We start from the raw sequence: 17,022 nt of genomic DNA, 5'->3' as shown, positions 1-17,022 counted from the left end.
AAGAGATAAAGTCGAGGACCATAGGAAACCACGGAGCTTATAAAGATCATGGTTGTTTCCGTGAACTCAACACATTCAAGAAGTAACTTGGAACGCGCCTCTAGTAGTGCGGCAGCTTCTGAGAGCGCCTGCGCCGCTCTTAGTGCTCCGCACGGTTGCCAGGAAACCGCGACGCCTTGGTCTCTAGGTCTTGCTAGAGATCATGGCCAAATTCGTGATCGCGGGTGAGTTCTTCTCCAGCGAGTCCCCAGATCGTTTCCCGTGGCCGTTAGTCAGGCTTGTTAACTGGCTTCTAGTCTGCAGCCCCCTTCTCTGACGGATCCCCTCTGGCTTTCTAGGCATTCATTCCAAGATGCCTGTTAGACAGTGGTGGTGTGCCAAACTGATGAGCACTGGGGACATGGTGGGAAAAGTTTTCATCCCTGCCCTTGGCGAGTTTTAATTCCCACGGGGGTACATAACATAAAAAGAATTACTTTGATCTGCCGTGATTAATGCAATGAGGGAGAGGTGCACAGGCCTCTGGGTGAATATACTCCTAGCATGGCGGTGTGGGGTAGAGAAGGGATGGACACAAGGAACAAAGTAGAGAAAATGGTTAGAGTAAGGCAAAGGGTAAAAGAGATGTAGTCTAATGGAGGAACTGGATTGGGAGTATGGCAAGACCTGGGGCTAGACTTACAAAATGAAACTAGACTCTTTTATCTGACAAACACCTATTAAAAATTGTTTGAACTAAATCTTTTACACAACGAAGAATCATTGAAAGGATTTAGGTAAAATAATGTCAATGGGTTTTCATTTTTAAAAGATCATCTTGGCAGCTACTAGCAACACCACTTATTGTGACAGACGGCTTACTGTCTGTCTGCTTCCTCGATTCTCACCAAGTTTCTTAAAAGAGCTCACTGCTGTTCTATCTCTAGCCCTTCTTTCTACCCGATCTGGATTCTACTGTTGCCTTCATATGGAAACCGTTTTTTTACTACAATCACCTATGAAGATAAGATCTTCAGTCTTTGTCTTAGTTTGCTGTGGGGCATTCACCAGGGAAGACTGCCCATACATGGGTTTAAGCCAATAGGAAGTCCTTATTAGTCAGCTGGCAACTACACTGAGAGTTCTGGATCCCAGTGAAGCTCTGAACCCTTCTTAGGGTGAGTTTTAAGTAAAAAACAAACAAACAAAAACCATGCTCTGGGTTGACATACTTCAGTACACAAGAACAGTTAGCCGGAAGCAGACCTATAGAAGTTAAAAAGCAAGGTTATTGCATTTTGAGACTTTCCTAGAACTATATGAACTTTGATGGATTAGGCCTTTGTTTTGGTTTTGGCAGATGGTGCTGTCTACCTGCTGAGCTTTACAGCCTGCATGGTAATTCCATCATGGAGACCTTTGTGCTAAGGTCTGGGGCCCTGTTCAAATTTTATTTCTTTGTTACACCGAATACAATTAACATTTACCATCTCTTTGAAAGTACTTCTCTAGCTTCACTGTGCATTCAAATAAATATTTTTAACACTAGAAAACTGGATGGTGGGAATACAGTAGGAAAGTTTCAGGGCATTTTGTATATAATAGTAATAGGACAGTATTCTAGAGGGAAAGGCGTTGGAGGATCTTACTAGGCAAGGGCTTCCAGAGGGAAAGGTGGTTAAGCAGATGCCTGGACAATAGAGTTACCAAGCAGAGATGCAGAAGATGCAGGAAGAAACAGAACAATTCGGGTGTGGATAACAGGAAATAGAGCTGGAGTGTGCGGAACTTACAAAGATGATGTACAGTTGTGCATGAAAACCCGATGTATTCAGGTAGTAACTTTGAACCCATGGCTCTTCTGAATATAACAAGTCTTTTTCTGTCCTACCAGTTCCCCCCAAACAACACAGAGACTTATTATCAATTATGAAAGCTCAGCCTTAGGTTAGGCTTGTTTCTAACTAGTTCTTATAACTTAAATTAACTCATATTTTTTAGTCTATGTTCTTCCACACTCTCATTACCTCATCTCCATTTAGCCCATCCTGCTTCTACTGCATCTGGCTCGAAACTCTGCCTTTCTTCTTCCCAGAGCTCTCCTCTGTGCAAAAGTGCCTGCTATACCTCCTTCCTAGTTATTGGCTATTTAGCCTTTTATTAAACCAATCACAATGACATAATATTCACACAACGTAAAGGGATATTCCACAACATCTGAGAGCACTTGGTGATGCAGGTGCCAGGGACCCATGAAGCCATGGTCCCAGTCTCTAGGTCTTGCTGGAAATCACAGTCAAATTTGGTGATAATTGAGAGTATTTGGTAAGCATACAATTGAAATAAATGAGTTTGGTAGGACTGGAAGAAAGGGTACAAGGAATAGTGTCCTAAGCTGAAGACAGAGGGAGACAATGAAGATTCTTCTGAGCCATGTTCAATAGTTTAGACTTTGGCCAAGGCACCGGGAAAGTATTTTATAAGGAGATGAGTGTTGTGGCTGCAATAAGAGACCGGTTAGGAGACTGGAGCTAGTGAAGGAAGCAACTGTTTTAACACTGTGGTCAATATGAATGAAGAAAAGCAATGGACTGGGAAATTATCTGAGAGATGAAAAATGTGGAACAAGATGTCTAATTCACTAAATGAGTAAGGAAAATGAATGGAAAGTTATACCCTTACGCAGTGGATAACCAGATAGATTGGGGTGGTCATTTGAAAAACTTTCATTAAAAGAATAAGTTTAATAATCTGGATATACATAGTATTTTCTCTCTTTTTTGAGACAAAGTCTCATTGTGTAGCCCTGGATGATTACCTGACTATGTAGACCAGGCTGGGCTCAAATTCACAGAGATCTGCCTGTATCTTCCTCCATAGTGCTAGAATTATAGCTCTGCACCACCACACCTGACTACCCTTATATTCTTAAATAAGGAGATGGACATAACTTCTATAGGAGATGTAGGAGTCTCGTACTTTTTTGGAATTGAAGTAATCCACATGAGATAATATTGACAACTGCATTGATTAATCCAGTTAAAGTTTTTAGTTCTTTTAATAATGGCTAGAACAAGAGTGGTCTGGTGCATCTGAAAAGTCTCTTGGTACCCAAGCTCAGGGGTACGTCATTTTTAAAGGCAAACCCCATAAAGACCATGATTTACATCAAAGTTAGGTAAAGGTCAGAGTATTCTTAAAAAGTTCATTCCTGGAAAAGCTTAGTAATTATTTCATACATAGCATGACAATTATTTCTAAAGTGTGTCTTCTTTGGTTATTTTAGCTAACTTTAATTATTTTCCAGAATAACTACTACATCCAAAAGATGGCCAAGGCCATGCAAATCTCAAATGTGTTGCCAAGGCAGACACAACTATTGAAGGTGGCATGGAGTGGTGGAGGACTAAGAACTGTTTAAGCAAACCCAAAATGAAGTTGGAACGAGATGGTGTTATCTTGGTCATTTCAGAACAGAGGCCAAGCTTTATACTGCCGAGTGCCTGTGATACATCCAGAAAGAAATGGTAGAACATGGGAGAGTGTAGGCATCTGGATAAGACACTATGCTTGAGCTAGGAATACAGATTGCTACTTAAAAACAAGGAGCTTGGCCAGAAAGATATACACAAATTATATGCCTTGCTGAATGGTACCTTTTACGGATTAACAAGGAAACAGGAGCTTACAAAGTATGGGTAGATTGACCAAAAATTTAGAAGGAAAACCTGTAGAGTATCCCACCATAGTGATGCACTCCAGAATTTACCTACTCCACAGGAAGCAGAAACAGGCAAGAGTGACAAAAGCTATCAGGGTCAAGGACAAGGAATCAAAAATTACTAATTGCATTAAGGACCTCAAGGTCTTTAATTTTTTATATTTAATATGGAAGTTTCTGTCCCATCCAATCCTGCTGATATTTAGTCCCAAATAAACATACAGAAGCTTATATAAATTATAAACTGTTAGGCCTATGGCTCAGGCTTCTTATTGGATAGCTCTCTTTTATTATTAACCCATTTCTATTAATCTGTGTATCTCCACATAGTCTTGGCTTACTGGCGATGCCTGAGCCTCTTACTTTCTCAGCAGCTACATGGCATCTCTCTGGCAACTCATTCTTGAGTTCCTCTTCCCTGTCTTCTTCTAGTCTGGTAGTCCTGCCTATAATTCCTGTCTAGCTACATCCTGCCTTTCCATTGGCTGAAATAGCTTTATTCAACAACTAGTAAGCGAAACATATATTCACAACTTACAGACGGACATCAGTTCCTCTTTTCTGTCTAAATAAAGGGAAGGTTTTAACTTTAACGTGTAAAATTATATATAACAAAATAGTTATCAGGCAAGAAATATAGTTAACAATATTTAGTCCTTTAACATTTGGCAAAATTTAAGGAAAATATTCTATCATCTATCCTATCTTTGTGAGTCCAAAATTTTATATGTAACTTATCTTTTATCATAACTAAAAAAGCCATAACTATCTGTCTTCAACTCCATCAAAGACCTCAGAACAATAATATATAAACTCTAGAATTGACAGAAACATCTCGCTGCCTGGAAGTCACCCAAAGTTCCTCTGTAACGTTGGGGCATCTCTCTTCAGCCTATTGGCCTAGAATGTCTGGCAGACTTTTTGATGAAACGGGACCCTTGAAGGACCACCCTGTCCCTAGGCAACCTCAGCAGTCACTTTTCTTTATAACCTGCTTGTCCAGTTTGGACAGTGTCCTGTCAAGCAGTCCAGGCAAGAGAAGTTACTTGTCCAAATGGCTATCCTTGCCACATTGAAGGCAAATTCCATAATGAATTTCTTCAATGTCCATTATCTTCTCCGATGTAATTGGTGTTGCCAGGAGCAGTTTCATCTCATTGTCTTGAAAAACTCCAATAAATCATTTTAAGTGCCATTTTCTGTAGGTCTTTGAAAGGTTTTGAAGAATGCCTATTCATTTGAAATATATCTCTGTATATCTAGAAAACCTAGCTAATGTAACTATAAGTTTTGACTCTACAATCTGTATTTGATTTTACATTTTTAAAAGAGCTGTATAAACACAATACCTAAACAAGAGTAGAAATACACATAGAGCAAAATTGACCTTAAATTTGTATCAATAAACTAAAATCCATATCAATGCAAGTATTCATTTCTACCTCATTAGTATAATTAATATAAAGTGTGTATTTTATATTACATGTGATATTGCATATACTACCAAATATAATTAATACAAAAATACATAATTTGTATTTAATACAATTTCCTTCTGGGGAATTGTGAGAGATGCTAGATTATAGTGGATTAACAAATGAATAAAAATATAAGTTCCAAGGAAGGCAAGGACAGATTTTTAAAAGAAGCTTTAATAGGAAGGGCACATAGAAAGAAATGCCTGGAGAGAGGAGACATGGGCTTTTGTTGTATACGAAGAAGAAACTGAAGTTTAAGTTGAATGCATTTAAATATACTTGAAAGAAGATACTAGAAATATAAATAAAAGTCTAATAGGGTGGGAATAATTTGTTGAGCAATGCTTCCAAGAAGACAAAGGGGGGTTGGTCAGAGTGTAAGTGGACTCCTTTCCTTTGGAAACTTCTCCATTCTTTATGTCCATCTCTCCATTATCTTCTCAGTGATGTCTGGGCAGAAGGAATCTGGATTCAGAAAAGGCAGGTAATTGAGGTCATCTTGGGTGCAGGGCTTTTACAGGCTAATTTCCCAGGAAATGGACAGGATAATTAAACGTGGGCCATAAAGTGGGTTTGAAGTAATTAACAATGGTTGAACTAGACAGAGAGGCTTACGCATACAGAGGTGATAAGGGGGTTGTGGGTTGGGGAAGAATGTTCCACAGGAGGTACTGCACTTAGCCTGTCCTCCTTTGCTGAAACCCATCCCACTGGGGGGGGGGGGTGGCGTTAACTTCCTGTGTGCTCCTCACTGCAAAATGTGCATCTGAAGCTTTCCCTTGGCACCTGTGCCACAGACTGGACATCAGACGCCGTGCCAGTCATATATGCCCATGTGCACTGCATGTTCCCCCTACTGCCCTTGTCTGAATGTCTCACCCATGATTTCTTTCCAATAAGGCCAGCGGGAAAATAACAAGTTAGCTCCTGATTCTTCCTTCTCCCTCAGCTTCCCCACCATTCTGGATCATACATCAAATCTAAAAGGAACTATATTTCCACTCCTTTCCTCACACTTTGAGTGTTGCTATTGTTTTCTTAAGCATTAATTTATTTGTTTTACATGTGTGGGGCCATGAGGGGTACATGCAGAGGTTAAAGGAGAACTTATAGGAGTTGGTTCTCTCTTCCTTCAATGTGTGTCCTGGAGATCAAACGCATATCTTCAGGCTTAATGGCAAGTGCCTTAATCAGTTGAGGCATCTCACTGGACACTTGGGTGGATTCTAACAGGTAGTTCACTGCTACTATGTCATACTTAAATAGTATGTGGAGAGTAAATATTTAAAACATTCTCTTTTCCACAAATTTTATTATGTAAGACTCTGATCTACGAAATGTTCCTTATTTTTAATAATACAACAAAAGCTAGATGTTTGTGTTCTAGAAGGTTACTTTGTAACTCTGTTATAAAATTATATTATAGCCATGGTACATTCTCTTAAGTGTCTAGCAAATCCTCATAGCAGCATGACACTTGGTGTGTGTTAAAAGAAAGATTTGCTAATTTGAACTCTTCCAGGTAAAGCAAATTGCCCATATTATGCTAAGGCAGAACTCCTGGCAGACTATTTACAGAAGAATCTTCCAGACTTTCAGATTTTTAAAATCACACAGCATCCGGATGTGTGGGAGGTAAGAACCGTTTCGGTTATTAAATGCGCCTAAGCAAGAAAGTGTTCCACTTTGGTGAAAACACTGGCTAGTGTATTGTTTTGGCTTCTAATGATGACTGTTCATGTATTAATCACATTTGGATACTAGTAAAAATGAGTTCCCATTTACCAGTCTCAAGACATATGTTTTTTGTTTCTTTGTTTTTTGCTGATACCTAATAGCACAAAGGAGACTCCACTAAGTGGAATAACTGTGTTGATTCTACCCCCAACGCCACCAAGAAAACAGGTGGTTTGTACTCCACTACTTAAAGTTTTCTTTCTCCTTCACATGGAGTCCTAATGGTATGAGGACTTACTTATTTGAGATATCCATATCTGTGGCTGTGTAGCCCCATAAACAGACTTCAAGATGGAGATTTTGAAGATGAAGTCTTACAAGAAGGTGCTCTTAGAACATCCTGAGAGGAGATGAGGATGAAGGCAGCAGCATTAGGCAAAGGGGCATGCTACAACACGGCTGCAATAGAGGAGTCAGGAGAACCTATGGGGAAAGTGTGATGGCGATCCCTTGAAAGGCACCCTGTGTTCAAGAAATGTAGCTGGGCTTCTGGATTCCTGCATCAGCCAGTCACCGGATGTGGGCTGCCCCAAGGAAGCAGGTTTAATGTTACTCAAGGGAAATCCCTTCAGGAGGTCAGTCCTGAGGGACACTCAGCAGCTAAGCCATTGGCCTCTAAAAACTCTAGTGACTGAGGCACAAGTGTCTCTGCTGTAAGAGGTAAGGAACATGGACTATTGATGACTCTCTGCTACAGTCCACCCACTGTGCCTCTGGATCCATGTGCTCCATGAAGTAAATTCACACCATCTGGTAACAGCTCTACTGGGGCTCAGATGAAGATCTTTCCCTGGGAAGACTTTAGTAAAGGAAGTCTTGTTAATGAACTGTGTTCCCCATTGCATATAGTTTCAGAGCCAAACTGGCACTCATCTCTCTTCCCTGCCATCCATTAGAGGTCCCCCTCTACTGATTTAAGCCACTTGTTAGGTGTGATGACCTAGTTCTGTGTACTTATGGGATGTGAGCTCTGGTCCCTTTGAAAAACACGACTATTACACTCTCCCTTGTATGGTCAAAATTGAGCAAAGCATCACCAAAGATGCCCAAACGATAACCTAGAGGTTACATATGTTTTACTCTGGGTAGTAGCTGCTGTACATTCTCCTGATTAGCGGGCCCAGTTACCCATTCCACAGCAATAATGTACTCCTTTGCCTGCTGGTCTCTCTTCTCACTGTGACCGATGTCAGCTGTAGCTTCAAGGTGGGGTTCTTCTTATGTCCTCTGCTAGAAATGCTCCTCTTTGGAAATTAAAAAAAACCTCTCAACTCACGCAGGCTAGAGGAAAAAAGTGTGTGGAAGCATAAGAGAGCCCCCCCCCCACCAGGAATGATGGTGAACAATTCTGCCCTTGATTCCTGAATTTGAAGTAGTCTATCTAATAGAGGAAAACACTCCACTGATAAATAATACATTTTACGACTTGAAGGGGAGGGACCATTCTTTCCATATGCCAGTCTTCTAGCTTGTGTCTACAGCTTTGCTCGCCTGGCCTACCCCTCTATCAAGCTTAGTGATGTATGATAGAGACACTCTACTCCCTAGTGATTCTCAGTAATGTACATCTTTTCTTATACAGTGACCCCTTTGGTTTAAAGATGTCTGTAAGACCTGGAGTTGTCAGGTTAAACATTTTTTTAAGTGCTTAGGCAGGGTTTCTGGTGAAAGCACTACAAGCAGGAAAGGTCATTCCCAATCCAGAACATATGTTTATTTCAATCTAGACAAATCATTTTCCTTTAAATTGTAGAGAGAACCCAGTGTCATCTGTTTTCCACAGAGAAAGGATGGTACTATTGTCAAATGCTAGCACTGGTCTTTGTTGCTGGAACACTGACCATTTAAGCCATGGTAAGAACTATCTAGGCTTTTAAGACTCCAGGCCCCTCTCTTGAACTTCTGCCTAACTTCTTGTGAGGCTATTTGTCTATGACTGTCCAAGGTGTCACATCTGTGGGGCTGGCTAGTATTTCTCTAAAAAAGATGCTCTCTGGTGGGCATTTCCCTCACCCTTTGTACTTCCATACTTTGTCATTCCAGTTGGTTGCTACACAAGGTTCCTTCTCATTTCAGTGCAATTTCTTGTGACTCTGGTGAATGAAGTCTTCTTGTCTGCTCGGACCCCACACCCCCCACCCCTGCCCAGAAATGTGGTGGAGTAGCAGTTCATCCAGATTCCCACGTGCTGCGCCCACTAGCCATTTTAAATCAATTACTTTAGGTATTTATCTATTTTGTGGTGAGGCCTGCATGTGCTAAGAGAAGGTAAGGGACTATTTTGCTGAGTCAGTTCTATCCTTCAACTATTCGGGTCCCAGAAATGGAACTTAGGCTTGCTGGCGATCACTTTAACCCACAGAGTCACCTGGTGATCACTTCAATCCACAGAGTCATCTCACCAGCCTTCCATTACCCTTTTAACCCCTTCTTCCACTATCTTCCTTGGCAGAATTAGCATTTTTACATTACTTGAGTTACCGTTTTCTCCAAACTCCTGCCTGCCAGTCGAGTAATCCATTACCTCTGGATTCTGGGGACCTTCCACAACTGCAGAAGAGTGATTCACACAGAAGTCTCCCTGCCCCCTTTATGTGCCACTCCCGATTCAGGGCTCTGAGAATTCAGTACTGCACATTCTTCCAGCTGCTGAAAGAGCATTAGCATATTCTCCTTAGCATAGTCCTTTAAGGTAGATCACCTTCTTCCTCTGGTCCCGTGTGTCACCAGCCAAGCTATGAAGCGGTTAGAGGGACTGTGATGGAAATCTCTGTCTTCTTGGTTTTGGGTGGAATGAGAGCATGGATCTCAGCAGTAGCAAGAAATAGAGTTTGTTTGTTTGTTAGGTGGCCTCGGTATATGTACCTCCAATGGTGGGACCTTGGGACTACTCAGCTGTGCCTTACTGATAAGAATGTTGTCCCTCATGGCTTCTCAGATTTTATTATTGGAATTCTTGGTCTACCCATACCAGATAATGGAAACTTAAACTTCTTTCTGAGAAGTATGAAGAGAAGTCCCCCAGATAACTTTCAGCTCATTAATTCAGTCTAAACCATAGAAACCATGATATAGATTTTAAAAGCAGTATCAAAATTTATTAGTTGGCATTGTACAAAAATTAACAGCCATATTGATCTAAAAAATTTATGTGGTCATAAAACTAGAAATAACTCACATATAATAAATAACCAGTGTTTTTTTAAAAAAAAAAAAACAACCAACTTAGAATACCTGGCCTCTCTTTAAAATCGAATGTTTCTCTCCAGCCTGCCAACCTGCCTGCCAATTCCCAAATACCTGGCTGCCACTTCCCAAATAGTTGACTCAGAGGCTTAATATTATGCTTGGTCAATAGCTCAGGCTTGTTACTAGCTAACTCTTACACTTAAAATAACCCATATTCCTATTTATGCTTTGCCACATGGCTTGGTACCTTTTTTTCAGTATAGAGTGCCCATTGTGTTCTCTCTGCCTCTTCTGGTGACTCTCTGACTTGGTCCCCCTGATTTTGCCCTTCTTCCCCCCAGAATTCTCTCTGTGTCAGGCTGTCTCACCCAATCTCTTCCTGCCCAGATATAGGCCAATCAGCTTTTCATTAACTATTAGAGCAGTGCACATTTACAGTGTACAAAAATTTTTTCCACAGCATCTCTTTAAGTTAAACACATTGGCTTCAGCAAAGGAGCAAGCTTCTACACTTTATTTGGCCACTGCATTTGGAAGATATTCCTATTATTTATCTCATCACTATTTTCTTTAGTTCATCCATTCATTCTTTGGTTGGTTGGTTGTTCATTTATTTCTTTTCTTGAGATGGAGTCTCACTGTGTAGCCCTTGCTAGCTTGGAAGAACTCACAGGGATCCACCTGCCTCTGCCTCCTAGTGTTACAATTAAAGGCATGAGCAACCAGGCTCACCACTATTTCCCATGTTTATATTTTACTATTTGAAGATATATAAATGTATTATGCACACATTGTAGCATTAAAAACAAACTGATACTTTGTGGTTTAAATCCAGCAGTAAGAACTGAGTTCTTAGGCAGGTTTAATATATGACTTTTATTGGAGTCTTTTCCCACAGGAGTGGCTGGAGGATGTTTGTGAAAAGAACAAGTGGGATCACAGCACCTCCCCCATTATCTGGAGAGAGCTGCTAGATCGTGGAGGCAAGGGCTTGCTTTTGGGAGGATACAATGAGTTCCTGGAGCATGCCCAGGTATGGGAATTGTATCACTTATCTGTTCAAGCATCCTTCTCTTGACATTATTTTGTATTTCAAATGCCTTGTTTCCTAAGCTATTGTATCCTCTTTCTCCTAGTCCGTTTTCCATTCTAGTCTTTGTCTGATAATGTTCTATTCTCTGAGGTTGAGTTTTTCTTTTCTGATATTTAGCTTTACTATGATGTCACTTCCAGCATGACAACAGACATGATGATGGTCATCGCTCAAGAGAACCTGCAGACACATATAGAAAAAGAGCTGGAGAAAGAATCCCTGAAAGATATCATCAGCCCTCTGCAGGTCTGGATTTCGAGGTGAGGTAGTCAAGCCCCAGGTTTTATGAGCCTGAGCTTTTATTTTTAGAAAGGAAATGGGATGAGATTGACTCAATGATGGAAGAATACTGGAACAGGTTCGAGATGCATGTGTGTGTGTATGTATACACGGGCATGGGTTGGTACATGTATATAGTGCTTCCATGTCTCTACCCTTCAGCAGCCATGCCCATGTGATCTAGGGTTTACATGCATACATGTCCTCACACACTCTAAAGCAACTTTCCTGGCACGCCTCCTCTCTGATCTTTGCTCTCTCTCTTCCTCATCTGCTGGTTTTCCTTGGTTCTTCTTCATGCACTGTCTGCAACCCTGATCCCCAAAGTCTCTTCCTTTTCTCCTTCTCAAGTGTGCTCCTCGTTGTCCCCACTTGTCACTTTCTCTTTTTTCATCTCTGCCCTCTCTCTTTGTTGTCCTTTCTCTCTGTGCTCCCATCATCTCCATCCAACTCACACTGTCCTTCTCACTACATGTGGTACCCTAGTATATACCTGCTTTAAGGAAGTATGTATAATTATGGAATACTACAAACACTGAAAAGATTCAGAAGTTGTACAATACATATCTGTGACCCTCTCCTCAATAAAGAACTGAAATGGGTATCACCACTGTACCCGCCCTAAGCCCACCAAGAGCAATATACATTCTCAAATGTAATTTCCAACTCCCCCCAGGTGGTCATCACTGAAATAGAAGATTCAGGTACAGTTGGTTTCAGAGAGAGAGTCCACAGCCTGTGCTTATCCTAGCCATCCCTGTAAGGGCTTTTCTTTGTGAGACCGTGGGAAAGATAGTCTGTTCAAAAATAAAGGTATTCATTTGTAGATAAAGGTATAAAAGGCAATGGCTAACTGAAGCATACATCTTTCTCTTTTCACAAAGAAGAATACGTACATATACACAACAATCTGGAAGGACTTTTTGTATTCATTTTTGCTTTTTTCTGCATGTGGGAGAGCTTTTATTCTCGAAACATCCAATACATCAGTGAATTCTTGTTTTGCAGTATCACCAGATGCAAAGATGTTGTGAGTAGTCAGACTTTCCCATTACACTCTGGATCCCTAGGCCCAGCTGTGCAGGTGTGACCGTTTTCATGTAAAATAGTGAGTCGTACTGTGGAGCACATACACAAATATCTGTTAACAGTAAAATGCATAGGTGAGCAAAGGACCTGACCGTTTTCCATCCGACTTTTGCATTTAATCAGTGCAAGCACCACTGCGTGCTACCACCTCATCCCCCTCTTGATAAACGGAGAAGTGTTTGGGATGCACACGGAGATCAGCCTGAACCTATTTGACCGGCAGCAGAGGGAAAACTGCCTGAGAAGCTTAGTGCTAGAAATTGAGGACTTGGCATCACCCAACCTCCGCAGTGTATCTGTCTGCACTAATGCAGAGAACGCCTTCCTTCAGGCCCAAGTCATCATCATCCTAGATGACAGCACAGACGAGGAGGTGTACACCCTGGAGAGCTGCCTGAGAAGCAGGGTGCCACTGTGCCGCCTCTATGGTTACCTAATGGAGAAAAATGCCGATAAGTCTGTCAAGGTCATTGTGGGAGGGAAAACCTTTGTGAATCTTAAAACAGCCTTGCTAATGCAATACGCCCCTAACATCGCACCCAACATCATTGCAGTGGCACTGGGGGTGGAAGGCCAAGCAAAAGCAACACTGGCCCGAAAGATGAAAACAACCTCCTCCAGTGAGTAAACAACTATTGTTGTCTTGTTTGTGTTTCGATACATGGTTTCAAATATCAGGGAATGAAGGCTGCCTTCTACAGGACCATCCGAGGGGTGTGACACAGAAGTAGAAATGGATGTAAGGAGTATCTTTGGAGTGATGTATGGAACCAATGTGGCCCACCATTATTCAGGGGATGTCACTGTGGTCCTTCCTCATTCGGAGGATGCCACCCAGACTACTCCATCCTTTTTCTTGTACACATGTACTGTGGTCCAGTTTAATTCGTAAACTCAGAGCCACAAGAGATTAACACTAATAAATAGCAATAACCCAATAAACCAATAATAGCAACATACAGCAATTAAAGTGATCTAAAAGTTGCCCACTGCTTATTTTTGGAATTTTCCATATAATTTTTCTATAACTGAGGTTGCATGAGAGCCCAGACAATCTCTAATCCTGCTACATCCTCCGTAAAAAGAAAAAAAGGTGTGGCTAACTGAGGCAACCCTGGAATGTGATGGACTACAATGTGGGAATGTAAGTCTAATAAACCCTTTTCTACCCCAATTGCTTTGGTCATGATTTCATCACAGCAATGATAACCATAACGAAAACAAAATAGGTGAGCGAGTAAATAAATAAAATTCTTTTTCAAATTGCACAAAGCCTTTCTAGAAAATCAACAATTGCAGAATCATATATACTAAATTCCAGTCCTTGTTTTCTCCAACTCATATTCTTTTATTGTTTCCATAGATCTCTAAGTACCACGTGACTCTGTGGTGCTGCTTTCTCATTCATCCCCTGCATCCTCAAATGTCATCAGACTTAGGACTGGTTTGTTTGCTCCTAAACCTTGTTTGCTTGTTTGTTTTTTGAGACACGGTTTCTCTGGGTAGCTTTAGCTGTCCTTAAACTTGCTCTGTAGACCAGGTTGGCCTAGAACTCACTGAGATCTGCTTGTCTGCGCCTCCCCAGTACTGGGTTTAAAGGTGTACACCATCGCTGCCCAGCCCAAAAACTGCCCATGAAGAATATAATCGCCATTATTTTACAAGTGATAAAACCTGCCCAGAGGGTTGTCATTTGCACACACGTCTGCCTGAATCTAGAATGAAAAGTGCCTTGTAAAACTTTAAACTGTTGAAAAGTTTCCCTTGGGTCATGAGAAACATTTCAGTCAGTAAAATGCCGGGTGTGACCACCTGCATCTGTAACCCTAGCACACTGGAGGTGGAGGTGGGGATCCCCAGGGCTCACTGGCCAGCCAGACTCATCCTGTCTTAAAGACAGTGGAGAGTGGCTGAGGAAGATTTCCAATGCAACTTCTAGCTTACATGTGCTCATTCATCCATACATGGTCACCCATTATACATCCCTGTGTGTGTGTGTGTGTGTGTGTGTGTGTGTGTGTGTATGTGTGTGAGAGAGAGAGAGAGTGAGAGAGAGAGAGAGAGAGAGAGGGAGAGAGAGAGAGAGAGAATGTGTGAAATTGAACAGCACAAATGGTAAAATTTTCATTAGCAATTTCTTTCATGGCAGGTTCTCAGTATTCCTTGAATTACCCATCTAGCATACCATTCACTACTACCAAGCCCTGATTATTAGGGAGGTGAACCCCAGTCTCTGCACAGGTTAGAGTGTTTGGACTTCATTGGACCAACCCTAAAACCAATATAATATACACAAAGCATTGCATTTGAGTAAATTTTACATTGATGAAATTTATTAATTAGTATTTCTTTTTTATTTTTATTTTTTATTATGAGTATTTCTGATTCTGTTTTTCATAGACATCAAAGATGTGATAATTTGGGGTAACATCAGTGGAAATAACTACGTTGATCTCAGGAAAACAAAAATTTACAACTATGAGAGTGCTATTTGGGGACCTCCTGGATATTATCACTCTGTGTTAAAATTAATTTTTGACAGGTACAGTATATTTGTAAGTGAAGTTATGTTAACATTAGATTAATCAAATGATGTGCAACGGTTGAAAGCACTATTAAAACATCCCATAAATTTTGCACAAAGTAACTTGTATTGTTTATACTTACTTTTCTGTGTTTTCTATTGAAGAATCAGAAAAATCCACAGAATAGTAACTTATTGGTTCCCATCCCTATTTGACTTATTTTAAAATAACGAATTTTGCTATTTCAGCTTATCCTGAATGTAGTTCATATATTCTGTCAAAGCTGTTGCTAAAGCAGGTATACACAAAGCAAATGTCAATGTAAAGACAAGCGTATATCCAAGTACAAAGTAGTTGAAGCATTTGTAAGAAGAGGAGTTAAGATGATGAGCAGGTAGGCAACAAGGAGAGCTCTAAAAGAGAGTCCCCTGAGAAGGGGAAGGGACAAGATCTCCTGAGCAAATTGGGAACATGGGGTGAAGAGAGAGGGAGCTAGGAGGATGAGAAGGGGAGAAGAGGAGGGTCAAGGAGGACATAAGGGAGCAGAAAGGTTGTGTAGGGGAAGAATAGAGGAGAACAAAATAAGAGATACCATCCAAGAGGGAGCTAGTATAGGTTTAAAGCGATATCAGGCACTAGGGAAATGTCCAGAGATCTACAAGGATGATACCAACTAACCATCTAAGCAACAGAGGAGAGACTGCCTTAAATGCTCTCCCCTGATAACAAGATTGACGACTAACTTATATACCATCCCAGAGCCTTCATCCAGCAGCTGACGGAAGTAGAAGCAGACACCCACAGCTAAAAACTGAACTGAACTGGAATCTAGTTGCAGAGAAGGAGAAGTGATGAGCAAAGGGGTCAAGACCACGCTAGTAAAACCCACAGAAACAGCTGACTTGAGCAAGAGGGAGCTCTTGGCCCCCAGACTGATCACAGGGAAACCAGCATGGAACTGATCCAGACCCCATAAATGTGGGTGACAATGAGGAGGCCTCAGAAATATATGGGGCCTCTTTTAGTAGATCAGTACTTATACCTAGCGTAGGAATGGACTTTGGGATCCCATTTCACATAGAGGGATACTCCCTCAGCCTAGACACATGGGGAAGGGCCTCGGCCCTATCCCAAAGGATACGACAGACTCTGAAGACACCCCCCTCCCCCATGGAAGGCCTTACTCTCCCTGGGAAGCAGAAATCGTATGGGATAGGTAGGATGTTAGTGGAGGGGCAGGGGAGCAGGGGAGGGAGAGGGAACTGGGATTGGCATGTAAAACAATCTTGTTTCTAATTTAAATAAAAAAATATGATGAGCAGGCTATGTCACGTTGACCAAGAGAGGCAGAGCTGAAAAGTGGTGTGTTCCAGGAGCAGGAAACCGCCTGGATTGGATTTCTGTCCCCATCATTTATTAGTTGTGTGTCTTTAGAGAAGTTACATCAAATTTGTGCCTCAGCTTCTCCACTGGTAGAATGGAAATGGCAGCATGGCTTGTCCCGTATAGAATAAATGGGAAAACTAATGAATTCATCCGGGGAGACACTCGAGTCATGATGACAAAGGAGAAGCAGCCAGAGCCTATTGAAGCACTTTTCTCATCTCTGCCCCAGTTCCCCATGGCAGCATTTCCTTTTGCTTTGTCCTTTATTTCCTCCCCCTCTTCAGACCAGGGAATGTTATCCATGCTCAGAACTGTGTGCTCTGGGCTCCCTCTCCTGGAGCATGGCTCCCTTGCAGGTGCTGCTTGCACAGGGACAATGTTCCAGGAGTCTGGGGGCATTCACTAACTCATTAATAGAGCAAACTTTGCTGTCATCCAGCTAGGCTCTTTCCTGAGTTTATACTTCAAGACAATAAAACATATCACCCCAAATCTCAATGTGAATAATTTACTGTTTAATGAACATATTTGATTTTAAATGAAGGA

General features: G+C 41.4%; 1 protein-coding gene across 1 annotated transcript in view; it reads left to right on the top strand.

The window, feature by feature from the left end:
- Nucleotides 1-86: 86 nt before the first annotated feature.
- The window catches only part of Mdh1b (malate dehydrogenase 1B), a 37,269-nt gene continuing 20,333 nt past the window's right edge, over nucleotides 87-17,022 (top strand). Inside the window, exons 1-6 of the mRNA XM_027397082.2 lie at nucleotides 87-224; nucleotides 6,701-6,813; nucleotides 11,003-11,137; nucleotides 11,315-11,457; nucleotides 12,689-13,185; nucleotides 14,966-15,107. Coding sequence (XP_027252883.1) covers nucleotides 203-224; nucleotides 6,701-6,813; nucleotides 11,003-11,137; nucleotides 11,315-11,457; nucleotides 12,689-13,185; nucleotides 14,966-15,107 — 1,052 coding nt within the window. The 5' untranslated portion in view covers nucleotides 87-202. The remainder of the gene's footprint in view (nucleotides 225-6,700; nucleotides 6,814-11,002; nucleotides 11,138-11,314; nucleotides 11,458-12,688; nucleotides 13,186-14,965; nucleotides 15,108-17,022) is intronic.

This window comes from Cricetulus griseus, chromosome 2 (genome assembly GCF_003668045.3).
Source record: "Cricetulus griseus strain 17A/GY chromosome 2, alternate assembly CriGri-PICRH-1.0, whole genome shotgun sequence".
Classification (NCBI taxonomy): Eukaryota; Metazoa; Chordata; class Mammalia; order Rodentia; family Cricetidae; genus Cricetulus; species Cricetulus griseus.
This window is presented reverse-complemented; position numbering and strand designations above follow the sequence as displayed.